This window comes from Hippoglossus stenolepis, chromosome 5, assembly GCF_022539355.2.
Source record: "Hippoglossus stenolepis isolate QCI-W04-F060 chromosome 5, HSTE1.2, whole genome shotgun sequence".
NCBI lineage: Eukaryota > Metazoa > Chordata > Actinopteri > Pleuronectiformes > Pleuronectidae > Hippoglossus > Hippoglossus stenolepis.
Window position 1 is genome coordinate 15,099,692 of NC_061487.1, and position 24,800 is coordinate 15,124,491.

The window sequence follows — 24,800 nt, forward strand, 5'->3', positions numbered from 1 at the left end:
AAATTGTAAGAGTAAAAAATCTTTGTACTCACAGGTGTGTGTCTTCTTTGTTACTGAGATACCTGCAAAAAGAAAAGAAGCAAACCATGAAAATAACTGTCAAATATTCAGCACAAACCATAATGTACATGTAGCGCTGCCTATGGTGGACTGATGCTGACGGCGGCGATGAAGAAGGAGACCCTGTGGTCCAACAGACTGTCACTGTCCAAGGTCACTGAGGAGGCAGGCCCAGGATAATTATGTGTGTAGACTGGTGTCTGACCTACAGTCATGCTGCAACAACATCCACAACAAGGTGGTTCAAACTCTATCCTCTGCAGGCAATGAATGAAAATTTATACTAAAACAAACAACATTTGGAATGCTAATGCATCGAGCGGTCGCACTGATTGGACGTGAGCACATGACTAAGCCTGTGGCCCAGAGTGGTATGGAGGCACTTTGACCTCAGTGATAGTTGGTTAATCCTTTATCTTAACAGGTAGTGTCATTGTGACTTCAAGGGAATGTGCAGCATTTAAAAATAAATAATTCTGTTTTGTGAAACATAATCAGAGAGATTATTTTATAGCAGAGCATTTTAGACAATGTGCCATACAATGTTTTCATCATCTAAATTTGTATTAAATGTGCAACAGTGAGTTAGAAATGCACTAACATACTGTGAAGGACACTGTTTAGGAAGGAGGGAGACGTATCTCTATATGCTGTTATTTCTGATTGTAAAATGGTCATCAAAAAAGCAGATAATAATTGTGATTTATACAGAAGAATGCAATTTTTTTAAAAGTTAGTCGAGGGTCAAAGAGGGTCTTAAATAATCTGCCGTCAAGCCACAGTGCTCCTGCATATGTTTATTATGCATATGTTTATTCTTATCTGTCTGTCTTGAAAATACCAGCTATCACTAGCACTAAACACTAGCAAAGACACTTGTATCGCTAAATTCCCAAAATCTTCACATTCCCAACATTTTAAACTAACCATTTATATTGTAAATCCCACTCTGGTAAATATAGATCTGAGAAAAAATGTCCAGTGGCAGTGGTGAAAAAAAAGGCCTGATAAGGACTAGATGCCATATAAGCAGTGATAATGTGTGTAGCTGCAAACTGATTATCAAACTAGTGGCCAGGCTGACCAGTGTGAGTCAGACCCGGCTGAGGCGGAGCTGGGCTGCCACTGCTCACGCTGCCCTTCCTCGCCCCTTCGGGCATCAACTCATCGAATGAGCCACTTCAGCTCTTGCTGCGGCTCCGGCTGCCTCTCCTGTCTGCAGCATTGGTGTAATGCCCCAGGAGCCTGACGCGGACGGGCGCACAGCCAGCCGTGGTCCCCAGTGGTCCGCTGGATGCTCATGCTTTGCAGGGCGAGAGCACACTAATAGATCCCACTTGTCATGCGGAAGCAATGGCTAATTTTTCTACAGCTTGCATTTGAAACTCGGGGGACGGAGAGCTGACATGATTCAATAACTCTCTGTGAAAAAGGCGTCTGGCCGGAGATAACAATGTTTCAGACACGTTTGAGGGGAAACGAGTCAAAGAGCAACGAGGGGGAAAACAAATAAGCCCTTCAGCCTCCTATAGACATACACACAGAAACACATAACTGATATTAACTCCACTGAGCAGAAAGAGGGAAAACAGTCACCTAGGGGCCGTCAGTCTGTGATGGAGCTCAAACATTGTTCCAGTGCTCAGGGTCAAAAGCCTGTGTTCTGTCCAACTGTGACATTACGCAATGAGAAATTTAAACTAATCCAGATTTAATTCTTTACATTGCAATCAAATGACATGGAAGCCAGCAAGAGAATAGCAGCGGTGTTAAGGTGCTGCAACACAAGGCAGCTGTAAACTTTGTTTTGATGAGTAAATCAAGTCCTAACACCATGTACAGAACATATGGTGCACTCACTGGAAACTGTATAATAGCAACAGCAAATGAAAGTGCTATTACAGATACATAAAACAGGCATTTAACAGGAGAAATACTATTTTTACCTTTGAGTACTTTGTTTTATATAAATGAACAATGCATACAGACGCAACATAATTTTAAACTACACCCTGATGCCTGTTCCTGCCTTTTTAAGTGTTAACCAATGTGACTTTACCTGACCTGCGATCTTAAACTTACAAAAACAACCCTTTGTAAAATGTTTATGACGAAGGAGGTGAAAGCACCACAGGTCAGTGAGCGACCAAACAGACCACTGCTGTCACTGGCTCTGCCACTGATAATGTCAAGAAGTAATGATTCATCTGGCAGCTATAAATGCCATTATTATATAAAACTCTTCATTAAGGATGGACTAAGTACATTTCTTAATTAATACCCTATGATAAATAATATCAGATACCAAGCAAACCTCTATTCTCCCACTGTGGTGAACATATTAAATCTGAATGCTTCATAAGGTCTATTTAAGGAGGGATATACTCTGGGGAATTTTGTGTGTAAACAAACACTGTTTTGTTTGCTGGACTTTGAAAGTTTCTCACTCTGTGTGTTTGTGTGAGCGTGTGTGAGTGTGCGTGTGTGTGTGTGTGTGTGTGTGTGTGTGTGTGTGTGTGTATCCTTAGGGCCCAAAAAACATAATGAATGCATTTACTATCTCATGACACTTTAATTGTTTAAATTGTCCAGCGGTTGCCCTCTTCCTCTTTTCTTTGTTCGCATTTCTACCTGTTTTGGCGTGTTGCCGGCACCAGCTGTACATTTTCAGTAGCAAGTCTCCTCAGTCAGAGGGCGTGCACAGTATCACTCCTGTGCTTATGGCATGTGTGTGGATGATCTTGTTCATGGTATGGGAAACAGCTCAACAAATCACATCTCTACAGCACCACCGGTGGTCAAAAACTTCAGTGTAACTTTTCTTAGCTGTTGTTTTAAGAAACTAATAAAACCATGCACAGAGATGAGTCTAAACCAAACAAAAAATATGTTTAAGAAACACAAAGGCAGCCATTGCAACCAGATGTTGTTGCTGCATCAGTGTGAGTGTGTGTATGTGTAATAATTGGCATCACTAACTGCTGTCAATCTCCAACCCTCTTAAATCCAAACAATTAATAATATAAAAAGTAGTCTCTTCACTACCACCTTCTAAGGAGCAGCATGCAAACACCTCCTTCTTCTTCTTTTGCAAGGAAAGGCTCATCCGGCCTGTTGCTATGCAGGTTAAAGGAAGCAGAAGGGTGCGGTTAGTGGGCCCACTTCCTCCTCTATGTGTCATTCAGAGCCCGGTGATTGGAGGTGGCAAGGCAAAGGGGGGCCGTAAAGCCAATGAATGAGTAAGGCGGTGGGAAAGAAGGAGTTAGCTCTGGGCACTGACATTGGCAATGCCTGCCAGCTCATGTCTTCTCCGCTGGATGGCAGGTTCAGAGGTCAGTCTGGAGGTGAAGCTCTCCTTGGCTGACAAACAGGCTGCTATAAATATGCTTACAGCTTGTGGACCACCTTTAATAAAATTCTACGTGCTCTGTTGGCATTTATCTATATCAGCGGCGATAGAAATTGAAGGTAAAGGTAAGCTAGTTATCTGTATGAAGTAGCGGTTGAAATGCAAATTCTACATTAACATTTGTCACAGCGGAAGGAGGGACAGTTGTCACCGTGTGGCCTTTGATCAGTCATATTTTACCTTGCAACGGTAAACAATTCAGCACATGTTCTCATGAGACTCTGCCTATGCTATACAGGAAGAGAGGCACTGTGCAGGCGACTGGAGGTTAACCTCCACCACATCTATCTGCAGGGGGGCACACATCCTGTAAACATGCCACTTAGACAGGAGGAGAGTGAGTGTGGGGTTTGGCAGCCACTGTGCTGCAGCAGGCTGCGGAGCACCGTGCCATCGCAGGCGACTCAAAGTGACAGCGCTGTAATGAAGTCTGAGGCACACGGCAGGCTGTACGTCATAATTTCAGGTTCCTTAAAGCTTGACAGGGAATGATTATCATGGATGGTTATTGTCACCCTGCCTCCCTGGGAGACGAGGCGTGCTCTGGGGTTGTTGCACCATGACATTCAAAGTTACAGTCTCCTTCATATAATGGAGCTGTCCTCTCAGCGCGCTAATGGGAGCGATCCATTTAACCTGTGCCAGAAACACACAGACGAGGAAGTTCCTAATGCGAGGCCTCTCCCGTGGGGACGTCACACTCCCCCCCTGGCTGCTCCCTTCCTGCTGCTTGATTCATTGACTGGCGCTCCTCACTTATCCTCATTCACTGTTCAGTCTGGGGAGACAGGGAGGTTCGCGTCCTGCCGCCCGCTCCACATGCCACTGCTGCACGCCGGCCGCACACAAGGACACAGCCGGAGCAGCAGACCCTGCTGCAGGAAGAGCCAGTGAGGGCCCAGTGTGGGACGGGCTAGACACCTACTGGAGTTGCGGGTCAATACCATAGGCCTTGGGAATGCAGGAAGTACACACTCTACGGTTAATAAGGCCTCTTGGATTAAAAACAACCACAAAAACATTAATCAATAATGTAAAGGTTTGGTTATTGTGCCGTCGTAATGACAGCAGTTGTATGGGACTGTTAATTTTAGGCTACTCCTGAGGTTGCTGGTTAATGATGGTGGCTTAGCTATGGTCATCTAAGAATGATAGATGTAGCCACATTCAGTAGTCCATCTTTTGACTGCTGCCGCCTGCCCGACTGACAAATTGCGGCTACATTCCTGAGAGAGAATAATTAGAAACAATTAATGTGTTTCTCTTCTTAGCCATAGCTAGGCTCCAAATGCAGCTTCGGTTCTTCAGAAAACATGTTTTCTTGTGATTTATGGAGCCGTATATGTAAGAAATTCAACATAGTACAAAATCAAGCTTCAAGAAAACTGGAATATTAAGTAGGTGGCTTGTTTACATAGCATTTCAGTAATTCACACATTTATTATGAGGAAAGAAAATCTCTTAAAGTGGATCAGTCAAAGTGTAAAGATATAATGCAAAGCTGCTCCTGTATTAATGATCATGTGATCAAAAGTGATAAAATAAGATGGATGGAGCTGATTCAAGGACCTCTGTGCTGTTCTAACTTTGGCAGTCTTTGTGAAGGCCAAGTTTCATACACAAAGTCATTTAAACAATCCTCCCTTTTGCTGTGACACACTTAGCCTTATTAGCTATTATACTGCTATAAACTATACATGCAAAAATGTAATGATTAAAAAAGCACAATGATTCTAATCAGCTGCCCCCTAATATACTAAAACACTTAATCCATGGAGAGGCCAACTCTCTGGGGAGGCTCAAGAGAAAAATGACTTCTCTGTCTCCAGGCGCTGTTATTTCTGGTCATTTCTAATTGGTTTTAACTAAAAGCAACCACTCCAAGACTCCACAGGTTACTCCAATGCATCGCTATGGAATTGTCTGCAAATAGAAGATATACATCCAAATTAGTTTTAGAGGACACCACAATTGTCTTTCAGAAGACATAAGGAGAAAGGTCAGAAAAAAAATACAAGGAGACACTGCCTTACTGAGACAGTAGGAAGATCCCAGTGGAGAGGCGATGTTATCAGAGTGACCCTGAGATCAGAGAAGCTCTGGCTGACTTGAGGTACCATGTTGCCCCTCGCACCTCGCCCCCTACTAATGTCTCCCAGACTGATGTACTACGTCTCCCCCAGTGCAGTTCTGCATTGCTGGGTCTGAGTCTCCAGGTGAGTCCTCAGCGCTGTTTGGTGGCTCGTGAATTATGTATTGCAGCAGAGGAACTGACGTGGCCCAGGAGGGCCGCGAAACAGCAGGCATGGCTGGGAGGCAGATTGAAGACTCTGACGGAATTTTAATTGTACCGCAGGGAACACGGCGATAAGTGCTATTGTTATTGGTAAGACACTGCTGCACAGGTTTACTTAGCTGAGAGCTATGTAAAAGAATGACAAGATCCAAAAACAACTCTGTTGTACAACGTCCAAGGCTTCTAACATGGCACCAACCACTGTTAATGACTATTCTGAGGAGAATGGTTCATATCAGTGTTGTACCAATATTTATTACTGTGCTCTCTCTCTCTCTCCGTGCTCTGTTTTGAGGTGCAACTCGCCCAGAGGACCACTGAAGGTTAGCTATGGCAGAGGAAGTAAAATTCTGGAAAAATCTACAAACAGAACAAGGCACTTCTCAACCAGGAAACACTGAGGCATTCAATTGTGTTGGTTTGTTGTGTAACTCAGTTCAGTACTGCAGGTGAAAAGCCAAAATGTTTGTGATTCTGCTGGTCTGATGCTGTGCACTCTGATCCTAGCTCTAGCTGGACTATACAGTAATTCTCTGCTGAGTGTGAGCTGGTCCCGTGGGGGGGTGGGCTGTTAGATGCAGGAAGGCCCTGGGCGCTGGTCAAAGTGAGGCCAGGGGCACAGGCAGGCCTCTGTGTACTCTTTGCGCTGGCGGTTCCCAGCCCAGCGGTAATCTCCTAGTGATCCAGCCTCAGCCACACATGAAACTCAATAGCCTTTCAGCCCGCACCATAAATAAAGAGAAACCACATTCAGCAGACCACCCTGGCTTACTTAACCGTTACTGCGCTGCACTGAACAGCACTCCGCAAATGTCACCACGGCCTGTGTTTACACACTTAGATATAAGGGCTTTAACTACATACTGTCAGAGGACGGCTTATTTCAAGTTGTGTAATTATATGATATGTAGTTGAGACCTTTCCTTGTTTTATCCACAGGACGTATACAAAAAGATATTTATTTTTTCACAATTCCCATTTTTTTCACAATTCCCATTATTACAGTGAGGTAAGAGGTACTGCTGTCTATTCCCTCTCTGATAGACAACAGCAATGTTCCCCAGAGACGACACTTGTGAGTTTCTATTCATATTACTGTATATTACCTTTCAACACTGGTTGAAATCTAAAGGGGGAGTACAATTACCCACAGCTCCTGAGGCATACACTCCAGTTATGCACTTTTTACAATAATGGGTTGTAAGAGTTATACAGTTGGCCAATAGAGATGTTCCTCCTTGGGCTAACCTACTCAGAAGAGCTGAAATATTCAAGATGCACAGCGTACTGCAGTTAAATAACAATAATCTCACATCTACAGGTTGCTTGGTTTCACCCGTTTTGTTTTTCTGTCATTAGTTAATGGTTGCTAGGGATGATATATCGGCCATCAAGTTCAAGTAACCGCACTGGGAGATTGTTTTCGCCCAATACGTAATTTGTTTATACAACTCTCCAATCTGAGGTCCATATGCATTTCATATCATCCCCAGGAAAACCAGTTACAAAACATGGGATTAAAATCTGCGTGTTAACATGAGCTCTGACAGTTAGTGACAACAAGCTTTCCAGGTCTGACAATAGACTGTACACACAAGCCCGCTTGTATAATCACCTGGGAGGAGAAGGCTCGAGCTCTGATGACAAACTAATGTCAGCTAATATCATCTCGTACAAAGGCTGACTCAGAAATACTGTATATTGGAACCCTTTCATTACCATCACTCATTCAGTCTCAAATCTCATCCAGTAAAGTACAGTACAGCAGGCACTTGTCTAATGAACAAGGGTCTGTGGGGAAGGATCACTCTATGTAAGTGTGTTGGAAGTCAAGGTCCCCCAACAGTGGACTCGTGGCTCTGCTGATAAGGACTTGGCTATAATTGCTCAAAAGGGAGGGGACTGCAGCCCCATTAGGTCTGGTCTTCGCACTTGCCAATAAGCCAAACTGCCCCTCTGAAGCCTCCCATGTAATGAAAACTTCCTCTGAGATGAATTACATGTCTGTCAATCCACTAATTAATATCATGGACTTGTCTTTTTTGCTTTCCTTCGCCCCAGTAACGAACTGAGTCAGAGAGACAGGGATCGAGGTATTTCTGAGCACTGGAGGACATGAAGGAAGGAAAGGCAGAGGCAAACTAGCGAGCACACTGCTCCTGTGATTCACTGCAGTCATGGTCGGCACTTAGTACAGCATCTATTTTTCATGTATTTCATAATTAAAACCCGCAAGTTCTGTAAGCCCTCCATGCTCCACGCAGATCAAAGGTAGTCCTGTTAGCAGGGAGTTCATCAGTGGAGCCACTCTTCCATTTCCAGGCAACAGAACCATGCTTAAAGCACAAATACCCGGTAATTACACACATGTGTGATAACGGGACAACCGCGGAGCTGGACTATGATTAATAGAACACAGATCACGGTTTCCTCAACCTATTTCAAAGCTAACACAACAGAAGACTTTACACAAGAGGATAATCCATGCGTAGCAGATAAAGAGGTTGATGAAAGACTGAATACATATTTCACACATCGCCTCTTGTGGTGCAGGTGGAGTGTGCTTCAGTTTGTTGCCTTCTCCCTCGCTGCTGCATTCTCTATGTAAATGTAATCGGAGGATAACACGGGATAAAGCTCTGCAGAGCAGAGACATGATGCCTCCCTTCTGCGGGGATAGAGGGATACAACCTTACCTCACGTGGTGTAATCAACAGAGTGAACTGTCTTGCGTTATTTATTTGTCCCATTGATTCAGGGGTAACTTGATGCCACGGGGTATGCTGTCTGCATGTATACTGTGAGAAATACTCAACTATACAGCTGATAAACACATCATTATTGAAGAGAGTGATGTTAAAGTGAAGGATTTGTTTAAGGTTAAATCGGCTAGTAACTTTACATGAGAAAAGTAAAGATTGGATGAATGTTTGAAGATAGATAGATAGATAGATGGATAGATGGATAGATAGAAAGATGGATTGTTAACTTGTTTCAAAGTTTGTTCAAGAGTGCAATACTCATGGGCACAAATGCATTGCAGCACAAATACGGTAAAGTGGTTTAATTTGGCTAGTTGGGCAAAATTACCTCTCAGTTGTAGCAGCAGACAACGGAAAACCTCAAATGCAAGTACCACATGGTGCTTACATATACTTCAGTTAATATTCTTGGTGAGATGCATTGATCTGATCACCAACTACAACCAACATCGAACAATGAGCTCATATAGTGCTTTAAAATGTATACGCACATTTTATCAAGAAAATCTGCCTATTGTATCTTGCTGCTACAAAGCTTCCTGCTGCCGTCGCTGTTATTCTTAATCCGTTGCATAACAATGTCAGTCAAAGAACTTGCAATGAAGTCATATGAAAGAGGAACTATAATTAGCCATACTAGCTTTTGCACACTCATTGGCATTGCAGTTTGAGTTGTTTATGCTTTCTTTCTTACTGAGAGCATAACAACTCTCCACTCCGGAGCCAAATTACCAGTAGGGAGCGAGCTGCTGAAACTCCTGCAGGCTCATGAGGTCAGTTACAGTTCACGGTACGATTGCCCTGCACTAACAACTGGACAAGGTAACAGGAAGGGCTGTTGGTTTATCGAGTAGGAAGATGACAATCCTCATTTACACTTCTAATGTTACACGTAAAAAAAAACACTGGCATTTGTCCAGGAGGCACAGCAAGACAACACAACCTACAGCCAGGCCAGGTTGTCGAGAGGACAGACACAGGGCAGGGACTTTTTTACTTTTCAAAAGGGAAACATCCAATCAGCATCAGCGATCACAATGCTTCCGTATTACAAAGGCAGCTGTAACCTTCCCTGTAGTGTTCGGCAAGACTTTGTGGAATACTGCCCGTTTTAAAAATCCACATTACATTATGTTTTATGCAGCTCTCACCACTGTGATGCAGTCGGCCAGACATGTGGTATGAGGAACACACAGAATGCACGAATGCCCAAACAGACGTCCCCAGCGCGTGCACAGAAAGCCCATTGACACTCATTGCAACCACAAAGTGAAGAGGGGTCTGAGGTTGAAGCTGCGGCTGCATGTACACTGCAGCCACAGCCATATATTCTCAGCATTACGGAAGCTTGCAGCCGTGGCCAGCAGTAATAATTAATAGCATAGTCTATAAGCATTCCATTAGGTGCAAGCAGCTGTCATAAACATCTTAATTAATTTACAAAGCAAGCAACTAGGGAATTATGGCGACGTAAAAATCTGCTTCCCTCTGCCGCTCCATAGCACTGGAACAGATCGGGCTTTTAAATTTTTAAACATGCCTTTCATGTTCTCTAGAGCACTAAAAAGCCTTTGAACAGTCAGCTTGTTAGGAGATGCACCTAGCAGCCCAATACCTACGGGTCGTCTTGCTATTCTTTTCATACAGCGACAAGAGCTTTCGGGCTCCTCTTTGCTGCTCTGGCTTGACTCAAGGAATCTCTCCATCTTCGGCATTGGCCCTCCCTCATCTTTTCTTTGTCACAGACATAAGTGCCCTGTGTTTTCCCTGCCAAACATCCCATCTAAGCCCCCTCCACCCGTCGTCCTCAGTCTGTGTACAGTAGGATTTTATAGGAGGGTAAGAGGACAACGTTTGCAGCTGATCTACTGATGGAATGAACGATTTGTTTTAACCATTGTACCATTATTTTTTTAATATGACAATTTAACAGCAGCACAAACAACGCTATCCACCAAAAATGAAAACCTCCCATTTTATCTGTTACTTAACAGGGACATGCTGGGGAATAAGGCTGGTAATTAATACGATGTTATTTTTTACAAATTACATTATAGATTGTGCTTATCCACCAGATCACATATTATCTATATCATTTTTCTGTGAGGACAGTCAGCCTACAAGGTTTTAAGCATTAGTATAACTGTTTTATAATCATTTGATCATGAGTTCCAGCACAGCCTGAGAGCTAGCTGCAGCAGTCTGTCATCATCTAAAATGGATGAAATGAGAGGCTATTTGTTCAGCATTCGTTTTCATTTAGGTTTTCTTCGTCAATGAAAAAAAATCTGCTAAACCTGCATGTGTGGTGCTAAAGTTGGTATTAACATAGGATATTGAGGGACGTGCTGCTTGGCTGGAAACCAGGGGCACTTGTTTGTATTGAATACATGTAAACCCCCACATTTAAGCCCCTGTTGCGTAGAAAGATGTTTGCTGGTGTTACCACCCCTAGTTAAAATTACCATTTTACAGACATTACAGTGGTTTCCACAAAATGTACTTGTAGTGGTGGGTGGTGTGGCGTGTGACCAATGTGCATGCAGAGACTTGGGCACTTTAGAGGGGAAGAGAGTTACCCTGGTTATTTTCTGTAGCTTTTTCTAAGACGTCTCCTAAAAGCCTCACGTGCAGGCAGGCGCTAGCTAGAAGCCTCTTCTCCCCTCTCTGACAGTCATTTTATAATAGTGAAATGGACTTTCTAATATTTATTATCCCTATGAAACAGCAATTTGATCTACCTGTGTGGGCTGAAGTAAGTATGGGATTCCCTGCAATGTTTTCATTCTGATGTTATTGCTGTGTAATGTGCAAGTGTCAGAAAACCATGCCAGCATCAATAAAAGGAATTGATGATTTAGGACTCCTATAATTTCAATAGGTCTGACTATTTGGAACTGTTCACCACAGGAACCGGTTCTCTGTTCCTATTGAGGAAACTGGTTGCAGCAGAAATGTTGCAGCTCTAGTTACCAGTTGCGAAAGAACCAGGATGCCAGTCTCGCACTGTTCTGTAATCTGGGCAGTATCGTGCCAAAGCAAAGGTCAGAGTGTTGTGGTAAAAACTCTCTTCCTTACCTGCTCTCAGTCAGAGAGGGCAAGATTAGACTGGCCACTCCATTATGGGAGAAAGGCTTAAGAGCACTTCCACTTTCAGAGCGAGGATATCAGCAGCTTCTGACACTAAGCAGGGCTGACCTATCATTTTGGTGGTGGCTGAGTGGAGGGTATCAGCTGTCTGCCCAGAAATACAGTTGAGTCTGAGCTAAAATCTTTTTTTCCCTATTCATACTGAACGCTACAGACATATACTGTAATCTGAGACAACAGTGCATGTGTGATTATTCGAATAAGAAACAGGGCCAAACACCTCCTCACATTAATATATATGCATTCACTATCTCTAATTATGAATCAATTTAACTATGCATAACATCCACAGTACGCCATTTACCAAGCGGACATTGAATTTTAATGTGCCCATTACTCTCTGATGATAGCCAGGCGTCACATATCCTTTTTCTCACTCCCATTCTAACCTGTCTCTTTCTCCCCATCTCTCTCCATTTCAGCCCGTGCCATATTTGCTTAACCCAGCCAGTGTGACAGCACTCAATGCTAAAGCACTCCCAAGGCAGATGATCAAAGTCAGCAGTCAATTCACATTACAATGCATTGATTTGATGTTTCCTAACCTCCCAGGCCTTTCTCTAATGCTGCCAAGGACCTTCAGGATATTTCCCGGTTTTTCTCGGTCTCCCTCTCTTTTTGTGTGCGCGTGCATGTGTGCGTGTTTGTGTGTGTGTATGTGCAACTGGAAACATGGTTAACAGAGATGTTTCCCTCGTCATGTTTGCATATGGTTTGACTCCATACATTCTTTCTAATTCAAAAACATGCACTTTAAAATGAACAGACTCGACTCGGAGCCCAGAAATAATTGATATGAGGCGGACCACTTCAAAACCACCTTCCTTTTACAATGTAATTATTGCCCTTCACTCACCTGCTGTTTCAAATATTGTTTTAGAGTAAATCACCCCCTTGTTCTCATATACCACACTCCGTTTGCTCCTCATCACTTATTCATTTGCAATTCTTTATTGAGTAGGCTTCTATGCTTTAGTGACTGCCATTTCCCTCTGAGGGGATGTTCTGAGCACTTCCATGTTTTATTCAATTATGAAAACCTAATATAGTGGAAAGGTGTGCATGGTGCTCACTCATAAGCATGCATTATTTCACACATATTTATTCTCCTTCTATGTTGTCCTTCTATGGTAGCAGAGACAAGCAGCCGGGAAAAAAAACAGATGCATGCATGTGCTCTTTTGTTTCTGCCCTTGAACCCAGGGTATGTGGGGTTAATAAGGGCCACGGGCCCTACTACGAGAGGTAGTTATCATATCCATAACAACTGAATCCATTGCGTTTGACTTGCTTTAGGACAGTAGAGAGGGTTTTCTTGTTTTTTTCGGGTTTTTTTCCACTCAGAGGTTGTCAAAATGTATAAGCATCATGACCATGGCACAGTGACACACTGACCTACAAGCACAAAGGAGAACTTTGCCTGCCTTGATAAACACACACGCAAACACACACACACACATGCGCAGAGAGAAAGAGAAAGAGCAAGAGAGAGGAGAGGGAGAGAGAGAGAAAGAGTGTGAAGGCGAGAACGGAGGGAGAGAGAAATAAGAGCTATTGATTTATGTAAGAGCGGCATTCCTTAAACAGCATTAGTCATCATGGTTGTGTGCAGCAAGCTGGCTCTTTAATTATTCCTCAGAAGCCAGACAAACTCAGCGCCGCGTGAAGAGCGCCTATTGATTTCTGCCTGGCAGATGGGACACACTTACTTATAGCAATTCGCAGACCGGGCGGATGATCAGAAAGGTAGAGGTGGCACTTACCTCCTATTCAATCTACAGAGCAACAACAGAGCAACTGTTAAGGCTGGCCATTAGGCAGGTAAGGGGGGGTGTGCTAGGTCAGAACCTGTTGTTTCACAGTGAAAGTATCTGACAGGTGAGCGGCACCTGTTGTGGCAGACAGTTTGAGGTCTCGCCAGCAGAGAGCAAACAGAGATGAGTTATGTGTCATCCACGTTAACTGAAAAGTGAGACTTAAAATATAGCGTTATGATGGGATGGAAGGGTGCCTTGTATGTGGTTTATGATCTGTGTGTCCATGTATAGTTTATATGAAGTAAATATGCCCAAGCTTACTAAATACATTTTCTTTTTTTCTGATCAAAATTATGCAAGTTTCTGTTTGGCAAGGCCCATGCCCGTATACGTGTGTGTGTACACTTCTTTTTGTTACCTCTTTAGTATCATTTCCAGCATAAACACTGGCCTTTTCAGGACCAGCAGACCTCATGGGAATCAAAATCAATGGAAACGTCATTCCTGAGGTCCTGGTTAAGGTTAGGGGTCAGAGGTGAATTGTGGTTATAGGTTAAGGTTAGGATTAGGCATGAATTGGTCATGGTAAAGGTTAGGCATAAGGTTTTGGTTTAGCTGTCCACAATGAATAAATACGTGTGTGTGTGTGTGTGTGTGTGTGTGTGTGTGTGTGTGTGTGTGTGTGTGTGCGCGCGCATGGATAAGAGAGGGTTAGGGTCAGAGTAAGAGTTAAGATGAAGAGGATAATTTAAGATGAAAATAGAGGAGGATGTATCATGTTTTGTCTGCTCCACACAGCTACATACATTAAGTTCCTCGACTAAAAGAACAGCTTTTAATAATAAGGATATTTAGAGGACATAATCGAGAATTACGATGAGAACACATATCTAACATTATACTGTAGGTTTGTTAATACATTAAATTTACTGCAGGATATGTAAATGTCCCAGGTAAAATATCAAATACAAAACACACATGTAGAGCTTCAGTTTAAAAGTCCATTCTGTCTTTCTGTATATATATGGTTTTGGAACCGTCTGCTCATCCTCTGTGAGGTCTGCGTTTTAAAGTGCCACTGCATTGTTATTTTATGAGAAGGGCTGAACGCGGAGCCAGAGCATCGTCTGAGCTGTGGAGGGAGAATTCCCCTGCATGGCTACACAATACACAGACAGTACATTTAGAGATGTCAACCCCTAACTAGAGAACAGTCAGTGAGGTGAACCCACAAACCCCCCCTGTCTTCACCACGTCTAGCCGGGCTGCTCTGGAAACCCCAGTTAAAAATGCATTTGGTGTAGCTGATGCGGCGGGCGGACCATGCTACCGGGATCACATGTGCTGCACATAACCCTGGTTAGTGAAATGCCACTACTGTATGCCTCATCATCGCTGCTTCCCCCTGCACTTACATAATTTACACAAGCAAAGGGAGGGCAGGATGGCAGGGGAGTTGGAGCGGGTGGGGCTGCCGAGCTACGGGGAGCTCACGTCCAATTGCGTTTGGCCATGTGGAGAGACAAATACAGCGGTACGAGGGGAGCTAATGCCACAGCGGGCCTTGATGACTACACGCTGAGACGCCCTACGACATGCTGATAGACAGCAGAAAGACCCCACCCCTCCTTTGCATTTACGAAGCCAAGCGGAATATAGACGCAACAGGAACAAGGCAGAGAGTCTGAGCACATTAGAGACGCACTGATCCAAGACCATGGCATGGTTATTTATTAATCAGCTGAGCTTAGCTAACTGCCTGCTCAGATGAACGGCACAAGCCTGTGATACATTGCAGCATCAGCCCCAAGACAACAAAACTGTTGACATAATGCAACTTAAATTACACAGTGTATTAACTTGAGATAAAACTGTTTGCTAGAGCAAGTTTGTGTTTCCGTATATTTTCACGTATGAGTTTTCCATTAATGCTCATAGAGAGTGTGACGATAACACAATCGAGCACAGTGAACAAACAAATATAAAAGCTTTGCACTGTAAATGTATTTGTGCTTATTTGGCTGCAAAACAAAACATTACGATGTGATCCAAAGTAAATACTGTCAGAGTGTACAGCAAACAAAGTGTGTTTGCCCATTTGCACATTATTCATCTCCCAGAGTGAAGTCAGTGATGAGTAACAGCGTGGCGATGTTGTCAGTAAATACACTCTAACATACACAAAATCACCCCTTTCATGTTGTACTTTTGGAGTTCACTGGCGCCACAACACTTTGCGCTGACAATGTTTTTTGCCAATTTCAACACCTCACAGTTGGGGTGTCAACACATTGAAATGGTGTTGAGAAACATAGCCTTTTAACTGAGAAGAAACATCTCTTGGAGGAGAAAAAAAGAGAAAAAGAAAAACAGAATAGGATGCAACTCTCCGGAGTGTATCCCCCTCATGTCTCCTCACTGTTTTCTTGGCAGGCCCGGGTAATACACAGTAAAGCACTGGCACACAACACTCTCTACCTGAGCACAAAGGGAAACATCTCAGCCTGGAGTTTGGGCTTCAGAGACTAATAGGAGGCTTGCACATCACCACAGGGAAAACGAAAGTGTTCGGCTCTCCATTGGCTTATACTGTCTTTAAGGACTGAAGTGCTTTTCCTAAGTCCTTCTTTACTTCAGGAGCCATTTACCGAGGTGCCGGGGCTTCTGAAAACATTTGGGAGAACAGGCGGTGAAGAGGAGAGACAGAAAGTTGATGTGGTCATTACTAGACACTCCCTTACATCATTTCTGAGACTACCTAACACACTCTCTCCTTATTCGCCCAGACTTCTGCAGCACTGAGCTGAGAGGGAGTCTAAGCCTCTTGGACAGTTCATTTAGGATAATGCAATGATGAGAAATGGGGAAGGGGGGAGGGTGTGTGTGTGTGTATGTGTGTGTGTGTGTGCGTGCGTGTACGTGCGCCAAATCATGTCTGATGAATGTTTCTTTTCAAAATGTCTCCTCTGACTAAAAAACATTTCAAGCAAGATACAAAACATGTCAGCAAAGACAAGAATAATTATTTTCATAACCTGCTGAAACATAAAAAGGTTATAAAAAGTGTGGGCATATAATTATTTTATGAATTCAAATGAATAACACAAAAAAATTCACATAAAAAAAGATGATACAGAAATTATCTAGGGGCTTTTTTATCCTTTCTTCAGACTTCAGAAAAGAGAAATTTATTTCCGCCTTCATCTCTAAATTGGATGCAATTTATTGCCTCTCCAAAGCACATTTTTCACTGGCTTGCAGGATCCATGGGCCATGGCAGGCAATGCGTATCTGCCTGCCTCCCCTGGCCTCGGGTGCTAATATGTGGAAACTGGCCTGGGGATATGGACCCCAACCAATGGAAGAGGAGGCAGAGGGACAGAGGAGAGAATCAATCCTTAATCGCTGAGGAGTAGGAGGGGTGAGGAGGAAGTGAGAAAAAAATGGGGGGGGGGGGAATCAGGGGAGAGAAAAGACAGAAAGCAGTGTGTTTACCAGCTGACATTTGGGTGCTGTCAGCTGACTGCAAAAGCTCTGGGATGTCAAAGAAAGAAAAAGGGAGTTATATAACCAGGCTGTTAAAGCAGGGGGAGAGAGTGAGAGAGACAGACAGACAGAGAAGGAGACAGTGAACAAGAGAGGGACGAGAAAAAAAACACAAAAAAAAAACACATTGCCATTTAAAGTGACAGTGACAACATGATGAAAGCTAACATGGTACATGTCTTCCTGCACAGACAACAGACACAGGCAGGTGAGTGTCCAACAAGCACAGATCTCTCAGGAGTACTTAAAAATGCAAGCACCGCACAGATGTGTACACAGGTCAGGGGTTATCACATCCATCACGTATGCATTATCCTGGCATAGGGTCCCATGTAAGCATTGTTTGCATGTCCCTGAAGCCACATGGCTGCCTGGTTACCTTTGTACTGTGATGCTTTTTGGGCTTCATCCAATTCTGCAGAAAGGAATCTTAGATGGTCCGAGCCACACCATAGGCCGAAACCCACTCAAGCCAATGAGGCTAGATCCATACTAGTTCACACACGTGTTTTCAAACTAAAACAGGACCAGCACATTTCCAAACTTTTCCTTTTTAGTGGCTCTAAAACTTTGCAGTCGTTTGGACGCCAGGCGCATCAGTAGATGAGTTGTTTGTTGTTTTCAAATGTAAACGTGGTAGTAAGGATGAAGCCTATAAGTCCACTCAGCCCCACAGTGCCCATCCATCAACTACCATTAGCTTTGCACTTTACCTGGACTCTATCCATTCGATAGCTCATTGTAACATACCACATACTTTAATAGTCTCTGTGGAGGATGTAAAATAGGAGCTGCATTTTATTTTCTGTTTGCCACCACAACACATTGTGGAGCCACACATAAACATTAAGTACAGTTAGCTCAAGGTGCATTCTGTCCAGTGACCTTGCTGTTACACATCCACAGAGCAATGAATAACTATCGCATTTCTTTGGCTGACAGCTGACACCAACAGGACCAGGTGATATACGAGACATGACAAGTGATTCTAATTAAATGTAGAGCTTGTGGATGTAAAGTGGCAGGAAGGGAGCAAATCCTGTCCAGGCAGCGAGCGGCAAAACGGCATGCCTTGCTCCAAACGAGATGAGCCGGGCTGTCAGGGCTGCCTCAGCTGTCCTGTAAACATGGGCCCAGCTCCCCAGGGGGACTGACAGGTTTCAGCTGGAGGGGAGAAGGCACACCGCAAGCCTCCTGCCCTTCCCACAACAACAAACACATGACACATAAACAGGCAGTTCTGATGCAAAAGCAAAAGCCATGTGGACGATGTGCATTTGTCACATAACTGTGAACTAACAAGACACAAAGCGCGGCCGTCTGTAGCCTGAGCGCAGATGAAGTCTGTCATGGATGCATCAGCCCCGGTGTGATCCAGTGACTAAATAGAAAAACAGGCAACGATCACAAAGAATCAATAGATACAGGAAGGAAGACACCTCTGTTGACGCTGGATCCCGCTTGTGTTTTCACCAGGACTGTATTCATCCAGCACAAGTTAAGAACAAAAGACCAGACATGGTGAGAGGTTCTTTTTTTTCTACACAGACAGCAGGTCTATTTTCTTCAGGAAACGGCAGAGGACCCAGTGGTCCTCAAGGCAAACATGAGTGTGTCAGTATGTGACACAGGACTGCACTTTACTGAAGACACTCACAGGGCCTTCAGCTTCCCAATCAGACCCCCAAAGACAAGCCTCACCAAATCAGTTAACCTTTGACCCATGTGGAACAACTTGGGTCCCGGGAGTCACGGTCAGCCTGCTAAAAGACAATGTACATCATGCTCTTTTCAACTGACAGAGGCGGTCACGTTGGTTGGCATCTGTCCATTCCGGAAAATGAAGGAAGAGCATTCTATCAAAAGCTCATCTAATGTCAGCCAGGATATATTTCTTTGATAATACAAAGTCATGGCTCAGTGCTTTCTGTTCTCTCCAGTAAAACGGGGCCGGACTCGATACATCTGGCGGACAACCTGTCGAATTTTCTACAACGGGGGTAAAATAAAACGTCTTAAGGATGACAATGAAAATGATTTAAATGAATTGTGCATTCAAATGTCTGTGGTTGACAGTTTTTCATTTCATCGGTGTGATCAAACAGACACTGTAGCTTTTTTTCAGATACCCCAGTATTAATGTAGCGGATATAGCGTTACGTTGAAAGTCTGCAATTATGTTTAATTTCGTTACAATTCCACAAAGAATTATCAAATGGAAATTATCCATTAATGTAATGTTAAGGTGTTCTGCTAAGGTGAAATTCACCCAAACATCATCCTTAAAATCCATTCGCTCACTAAATCCACAGGATTCCTCAAGATTAAACACATAATATATATTTTTTGGCCACTAGGGGTCTTCCAATCAAAACAACAACAAAAGACCTAGTTTGATGACATCATGAAACAGCCTGGGATCATGGAAGTTGTTGCCATCAACCGACTCAGGCTCAAATAATGTTCATGGATGAGGTAATGTAACTAAGTTTTATTCACGTTGCAAACAGCAATGAATAAACATGTTTCATTACGAGTGATCAATGCAAACTGTGGAAAGAAAGATAGCCAACTGGATAACGGGCTAGCAGTGTGTTTTCCTTTCATCATAAGTTGTTTTCTCTGGAGGTCATAGAAGAGATAGACAAAGCCACAGGTAAAGCTGCTATGACGCACATAAAAAGTGACCGAAATGAAAACTCCCATTACCTGGAATAGAAATATGGATTTCTCTAAGTTTGAATAGTGCTGGAAACACTTTGACACAAACAAGTCACCAAAATAAATGGCTCTCGTTGTGTTTAGACAATTTAAAGAGGAGTTATTAGGCTACATTATCAATAAGTGATGGTCTGCTAAAATGGTTTAGAATTAAAGAAAGAGTTCATATATTTATTTCATCTGACGTGAAGACAATAAAAATCTGTACACATTTTATTTGTTTCTGTAGAATTGCATCATGTTGGTTTTGTGTTGAGCTTTCTTGCCCCTCTCATTTATGACGTCTGTCATTCTCAAACACTCACTGCTGGGGCCCAGTCCGTTTACTTGGCCCTCAGCTATCAGACCCTTCAGTTTGCCCCGCCCCCCTGTCCAGCCCAAAATCCCTCTATTTTGGGTGTCTCACAAAGCCGCTGATGTGATTAGAGAGGATGATGATTACAGTTACATAACAGAATCAAATTAATTTGTGGCCTGAACACAGCAGTGGCAGCAGGAAATCACTCAAGCTCTCAAATCTCTCTTTCTCTTGGTGGCTCCTGTGTTCCCTATCTTCACTCAACACCCCGCCTCCCGCCCCTCTTCTTGCACTCGCTGCCCCCTCCTAGAACACACAGACACTCCCCTCTCTCCTCCCTGCCCCTCCCTCTAGTCAATTAAAGTCACATCGAGGGATTAAAAGGAAGTAGGTCAGTGGAGCATTGCTGCCAGAAAAAAAAAATGCAACAAACCACGTCAGAAGTCACTGTGTCGACCTTGTGAAACACCGACTGAACTAGTGGCGGCTCTTGTGATCTCAGCCCGTTTCGGCCAATGTCGGGAAACCTCCTGGAAGCCGGGTTCAGATCCTTAAGACCACGCTTTGCCCTCACCTTGATTTCATTGCAGCTCACAGGAAACCCCCTGGAGGGCAGCCTAGGGAGCTGGGCTTTGGTGGCGGACACTTGATACCCTCTGCAGAATGCTTTGTCTCCAGTCCCCTGAACAGATCCTCTTCAAAAGCAGGATTATAGCAGTGCTACAGGCAATGAGAGCCCCATAGCTCCACTGCTAGCAGACAATGCCAATAGCCACCATGCGAGGTAGAAACACTACATATGCTGTGACATTTTAATATCCCTCGGATGCAAGTACAATATGATGTGGGTCTACTGACGGTAGAATCTACTTGGACTTCTTCATGTTGTACAACACTGCCATCACAGATTAATCAAATACTTATAACGCTCTCAAACCTGCAATTTTGGTTCTATTTGCATTGCTGATGAATAACATTAACAATGAATACATCAAAAACTATAAACTGGGTGCCAGCAGATTTCAATAAGTTAAATGTAAGAGCTTTTTAAGACCATAATGAATGAAATCCTTATGTTAAGCAAATATGAAGGAATACAGGGGACCCCTTTTATTTCCTGATTATTTAAGATAAGGTTAAGTAAACTACTAGAGATTAACCCTTGAAATATACAAGTCAAGTTTACTGCAATACATTTTCTAGTCTCAGTTATCAGTTCCACGCTGGTCTAGTTTGCAGTTTTATAACAGCGTGTTGATATCTGTATTTTTGAGAAAGAACTACAACACAGAGACATAACACAAAGCAAGAAAATAAAAAATAAAAACAAAAATTAATGTTAAACGTTAATATAATTCAGACCTACCTAAACATATTTAAGACCTAGTACATATTATTTTAACATATTTAAGAGTTTTTAAAGAGTTTACTATTTTTTATACTCTTAAAGACCATGTGCACCACCCTGGTTAATAGCGAATAAATATTGAGTGACACAATTGTGTTTTCAGGTTTTACCTTCTTTTTTAAAAATACGAATCATATATACTTTACATCTTTGTGAACAAAGTGAGATCGCTGCACTTTAACGTTTTTAAGATTTCTAAATTTCGGGCAGTCATTCATTTTAAATTCATTTCAATATGATGTGAAAATCAGCCTTACTTGAGTTGATGTAATCCATCACAGCAAACATCAAGCCTATAAAGGCCATTCGATGAACCCTCAGAACACAGGTTTAACCTACCAAACAGTTTGAGTCTAAATGGAGTGTTAGAAGTGGCCGCTGCCGTGTGATGGAAACTCAGCAGGGGGGGTGAGCAGGGAAAGGGTCTCGTTTATGCCATGACAGAATGATGCTGCTGTCAACATATTGTACTGTATTTGTCCAACCCGATCAGCCTCATACTCACCACACTCCATGCAGAAGTGAATAATAATGGGAGACAAAGTAACAAGCTTGTCATCGCTGCACATGAACAAGTGGAAATTATCTTGGCTAGTTCCATTCTCACCAGCTGTGAACGTCTTGATAATGTGAAAAGGTGTTTTTCCACATATTGATGATGGCAAAGGGTTTGAAATAAAGGGATGCTGCAAATAATTTGTTTACTTTCTTGCTAACAGCCAGACTACAGGATGATAAGATTCATAGACTGGACACTGAGAAAAACTGAACAAATAATAACACTGCTTCTAATGCAATTCAAATGCAATACTGTAAAGCAGCTAAATAAAATATGATGTATCATGGTAAATCAAATTCTGTTTTATTAGTTTTGTTACCAGCTGTGATTATTGATGAATCAATTGAGTCATGAAAATAAAGGATTTTGAGCATTTTGACACTAATTTGATCAACATAGTATTGTACTGGCTACTTTATCTAAGCTGACATATTATGCTTTCCGTTCCCTTTGGTGTCAAAATCCTTATTTTTTATGACTCAATTGATTCATCAACATTCACAGTAAGTACTGCTCCTGCCGCTCCTGAAACGCTTCCTCAGTAGTCTGACAAATAGTCTGACCAGTAGTCTGCGTAGCGGCTAGTCTGTCACGTCAAGCGAAGCCAGCTAAAGGGAGAACAGAGGGTCTTCTACATGCACTGAAAGCAGTTGCCCAATCACAGCAGAGTGAGCCAGTTGGCCAGTCAGAGCAGACTGGGCATTACTGGGAGGGGGGCCTTAAAGAGACAGGAGCTAAAACTAAGCGTTTCAGACAGAGGCTGAAAAGAGGAGCTGCAGCTATGGACAGTATAAAGTGGTGGGTTTTCTCAACATTATAGCATGTAAGGCTTTTCAGGTAACAACCCAAATTTAAATTATAAACTTGAATTTGAGCAAAAGTTTGACTTTGCTTGAATATTGTTGGGGTTTGATGGTAAAGATGCAATATTTTGTTTGCAGAGTCAGCCATTTGCCTGGGTTGTTTATTGCAGACTCTAACTTAAAAAGTCCTTTATTGACGAAAATCACGTAAATAAACTGACTAGAACATGTTGTGTTTGCCTCCTGTTACATCTGAGAAGTTTTGACAAGTTTAATGAGGCTGGTCCCAAGTCCTGGTTTTATAATTGAATTATATAATTGAATATTGGTTTGTATGAGAAAGTACATTTTGTACATTTGGAGTTCATGAAGAAAAAGGTTTGACAGAAAACCATGTGGTTACGTATAGCTAGCGTAGATTGTAAATGTTAAAAACATGAGATTATCAGTTCTATCATCAAGCTGCTGCTCTGAAAAGTCTTGTTACCACTAATCTATCCATCTGACTGCTAGCAATGTAGAAACAGAGAGATGATGTAGAAACCCTTGTCATCGGCCTACGAAGCTGATTCACAGAGATGTCTGGGATCGACAGAGTTGATTTAAGGTGTGGGCAGAGAAGCAGAGCTGCAGCCGCACCAAAGTCAGAGGGATTTGCAGAGCCATGTCTAATGCTCCCTGATGACCACTAAAGGGCCTAGAAGAAGGAAATGAAATAATTCCTTTTGACATCAGATAGTCCAAAAGACATTCCCATGCTGAGCTCATGATGCAGCTCGCTCACTGTCCATCTCACTCTTTCCAGCATAAAGTACATGCAGTGCCAACAAAAGCATTACTGCTTAAAATACTATCAAAAGTGCTTCAGTGACAGTCATGGCTCCTGTTATTTACAGCTTAAATTATATTGGAAGTATTGTTTTGTCCTTTCAGTCAATACAGTTATATTTTACATCAATTTGTCTGGTTTATCTAAGAGCCATTACTGAGGAGCTGGCACAGTATTGTGTAATTAGCTCTGATGATGAGGCATGAAGGAATCGATGCTTTCTGCGTCAACCTGGTTTGAGTAAACAGCAGGGTTTTCCTTTGTGAGTGACTACACTCATTATTTCAAGATGTTGATACATGAGACCTGCTCCAGCACTCACTTAAAGGAGAGGTTAAGTCAATGCAACACGCTGAGTGATATTTAAAAAAACAACAACTTCACACATTACATTTTTAGAAACCAAATGTCATAGGAGTGATTAGTAAAAATGGAGTTGAACTAATTTGAACGGATAAAACATTAAACCTCCATATTCGTTCCATGAAAAAGTTAAAGAGATTAACAACAGCGACAACACATTTTAGAAAGAAAACAATTGAATTAGCAGAAAATGTGTAAATCCAGCCATCCATCTATTCATCCATCATCTATACTGCCGATCCTGTAAGGGTCATTCACTCATTAATCTGAGTGTGTGTTTGGACTGTGGGAGGAAGCTGAGGAAAACCCACGCAGACAAGTGGAGCACATGCAAACACTGAAAGGCCCTTGACTGAACCAAAAACTTTCTTTTTATGTGGCGACCAGGCATAGTGAAAACAGAATAAATTATAATCTCTTCTGGATTTTTCTAAACCTTGACAACCTTCTTGACAACCATCTTGACAACCATACATTTGTTGTGCCTAAACTTTAAATGGTCTTATTTTTAATGAACATGTGTTTCTGCTGAGAAATATGACCAGCTGTAAACATGAAAAGCCTCTAATTTTATTTAGCAGAAATAAAGTTTTGAATTATTGATCTCACCAGACAACTGATCAATAATCACATCGTAATTTGACTGTTTACGTTAAAATGAAATAAACATGCAACTGCAAAGCCCTCCAAAATGTTTTTTTATCAGGTCAATGGTCATGTGAGTCATTCTGTGTCAGAGTTTGAACTCTACATACATTCATTCATACAACAGATGTTCACAATAAATAATAATAAAGGTTTGGTGAATCTATTTGCTAAAGGTGCTTAACAGGACTGTA

The 24,800-nt window shown here is 42.5% G+C and overlaps 1 protein-coding gene across 1 annotated transcript in view; it reads right to left on the bottom strand.

Annotated features, from left to right (window-relative positions):
* roraa (RAR-related orphan receptor A, paralog a) overlaps positions 1–24,800 on the bottom strand; it is a 181,838-nt gene that overhangs the window by 59,373 nt on the left and 97,665 nt on the right. The window contains exon 2 of the mRNA XM_035156670.2: positions 33–62. Coding sequence (XP_035012561.1) covers positions 33–62 — 30 coding nt within the window. The remainder of the gene's footprint in view (positions 1–32; positions 63–24,800) is intronic.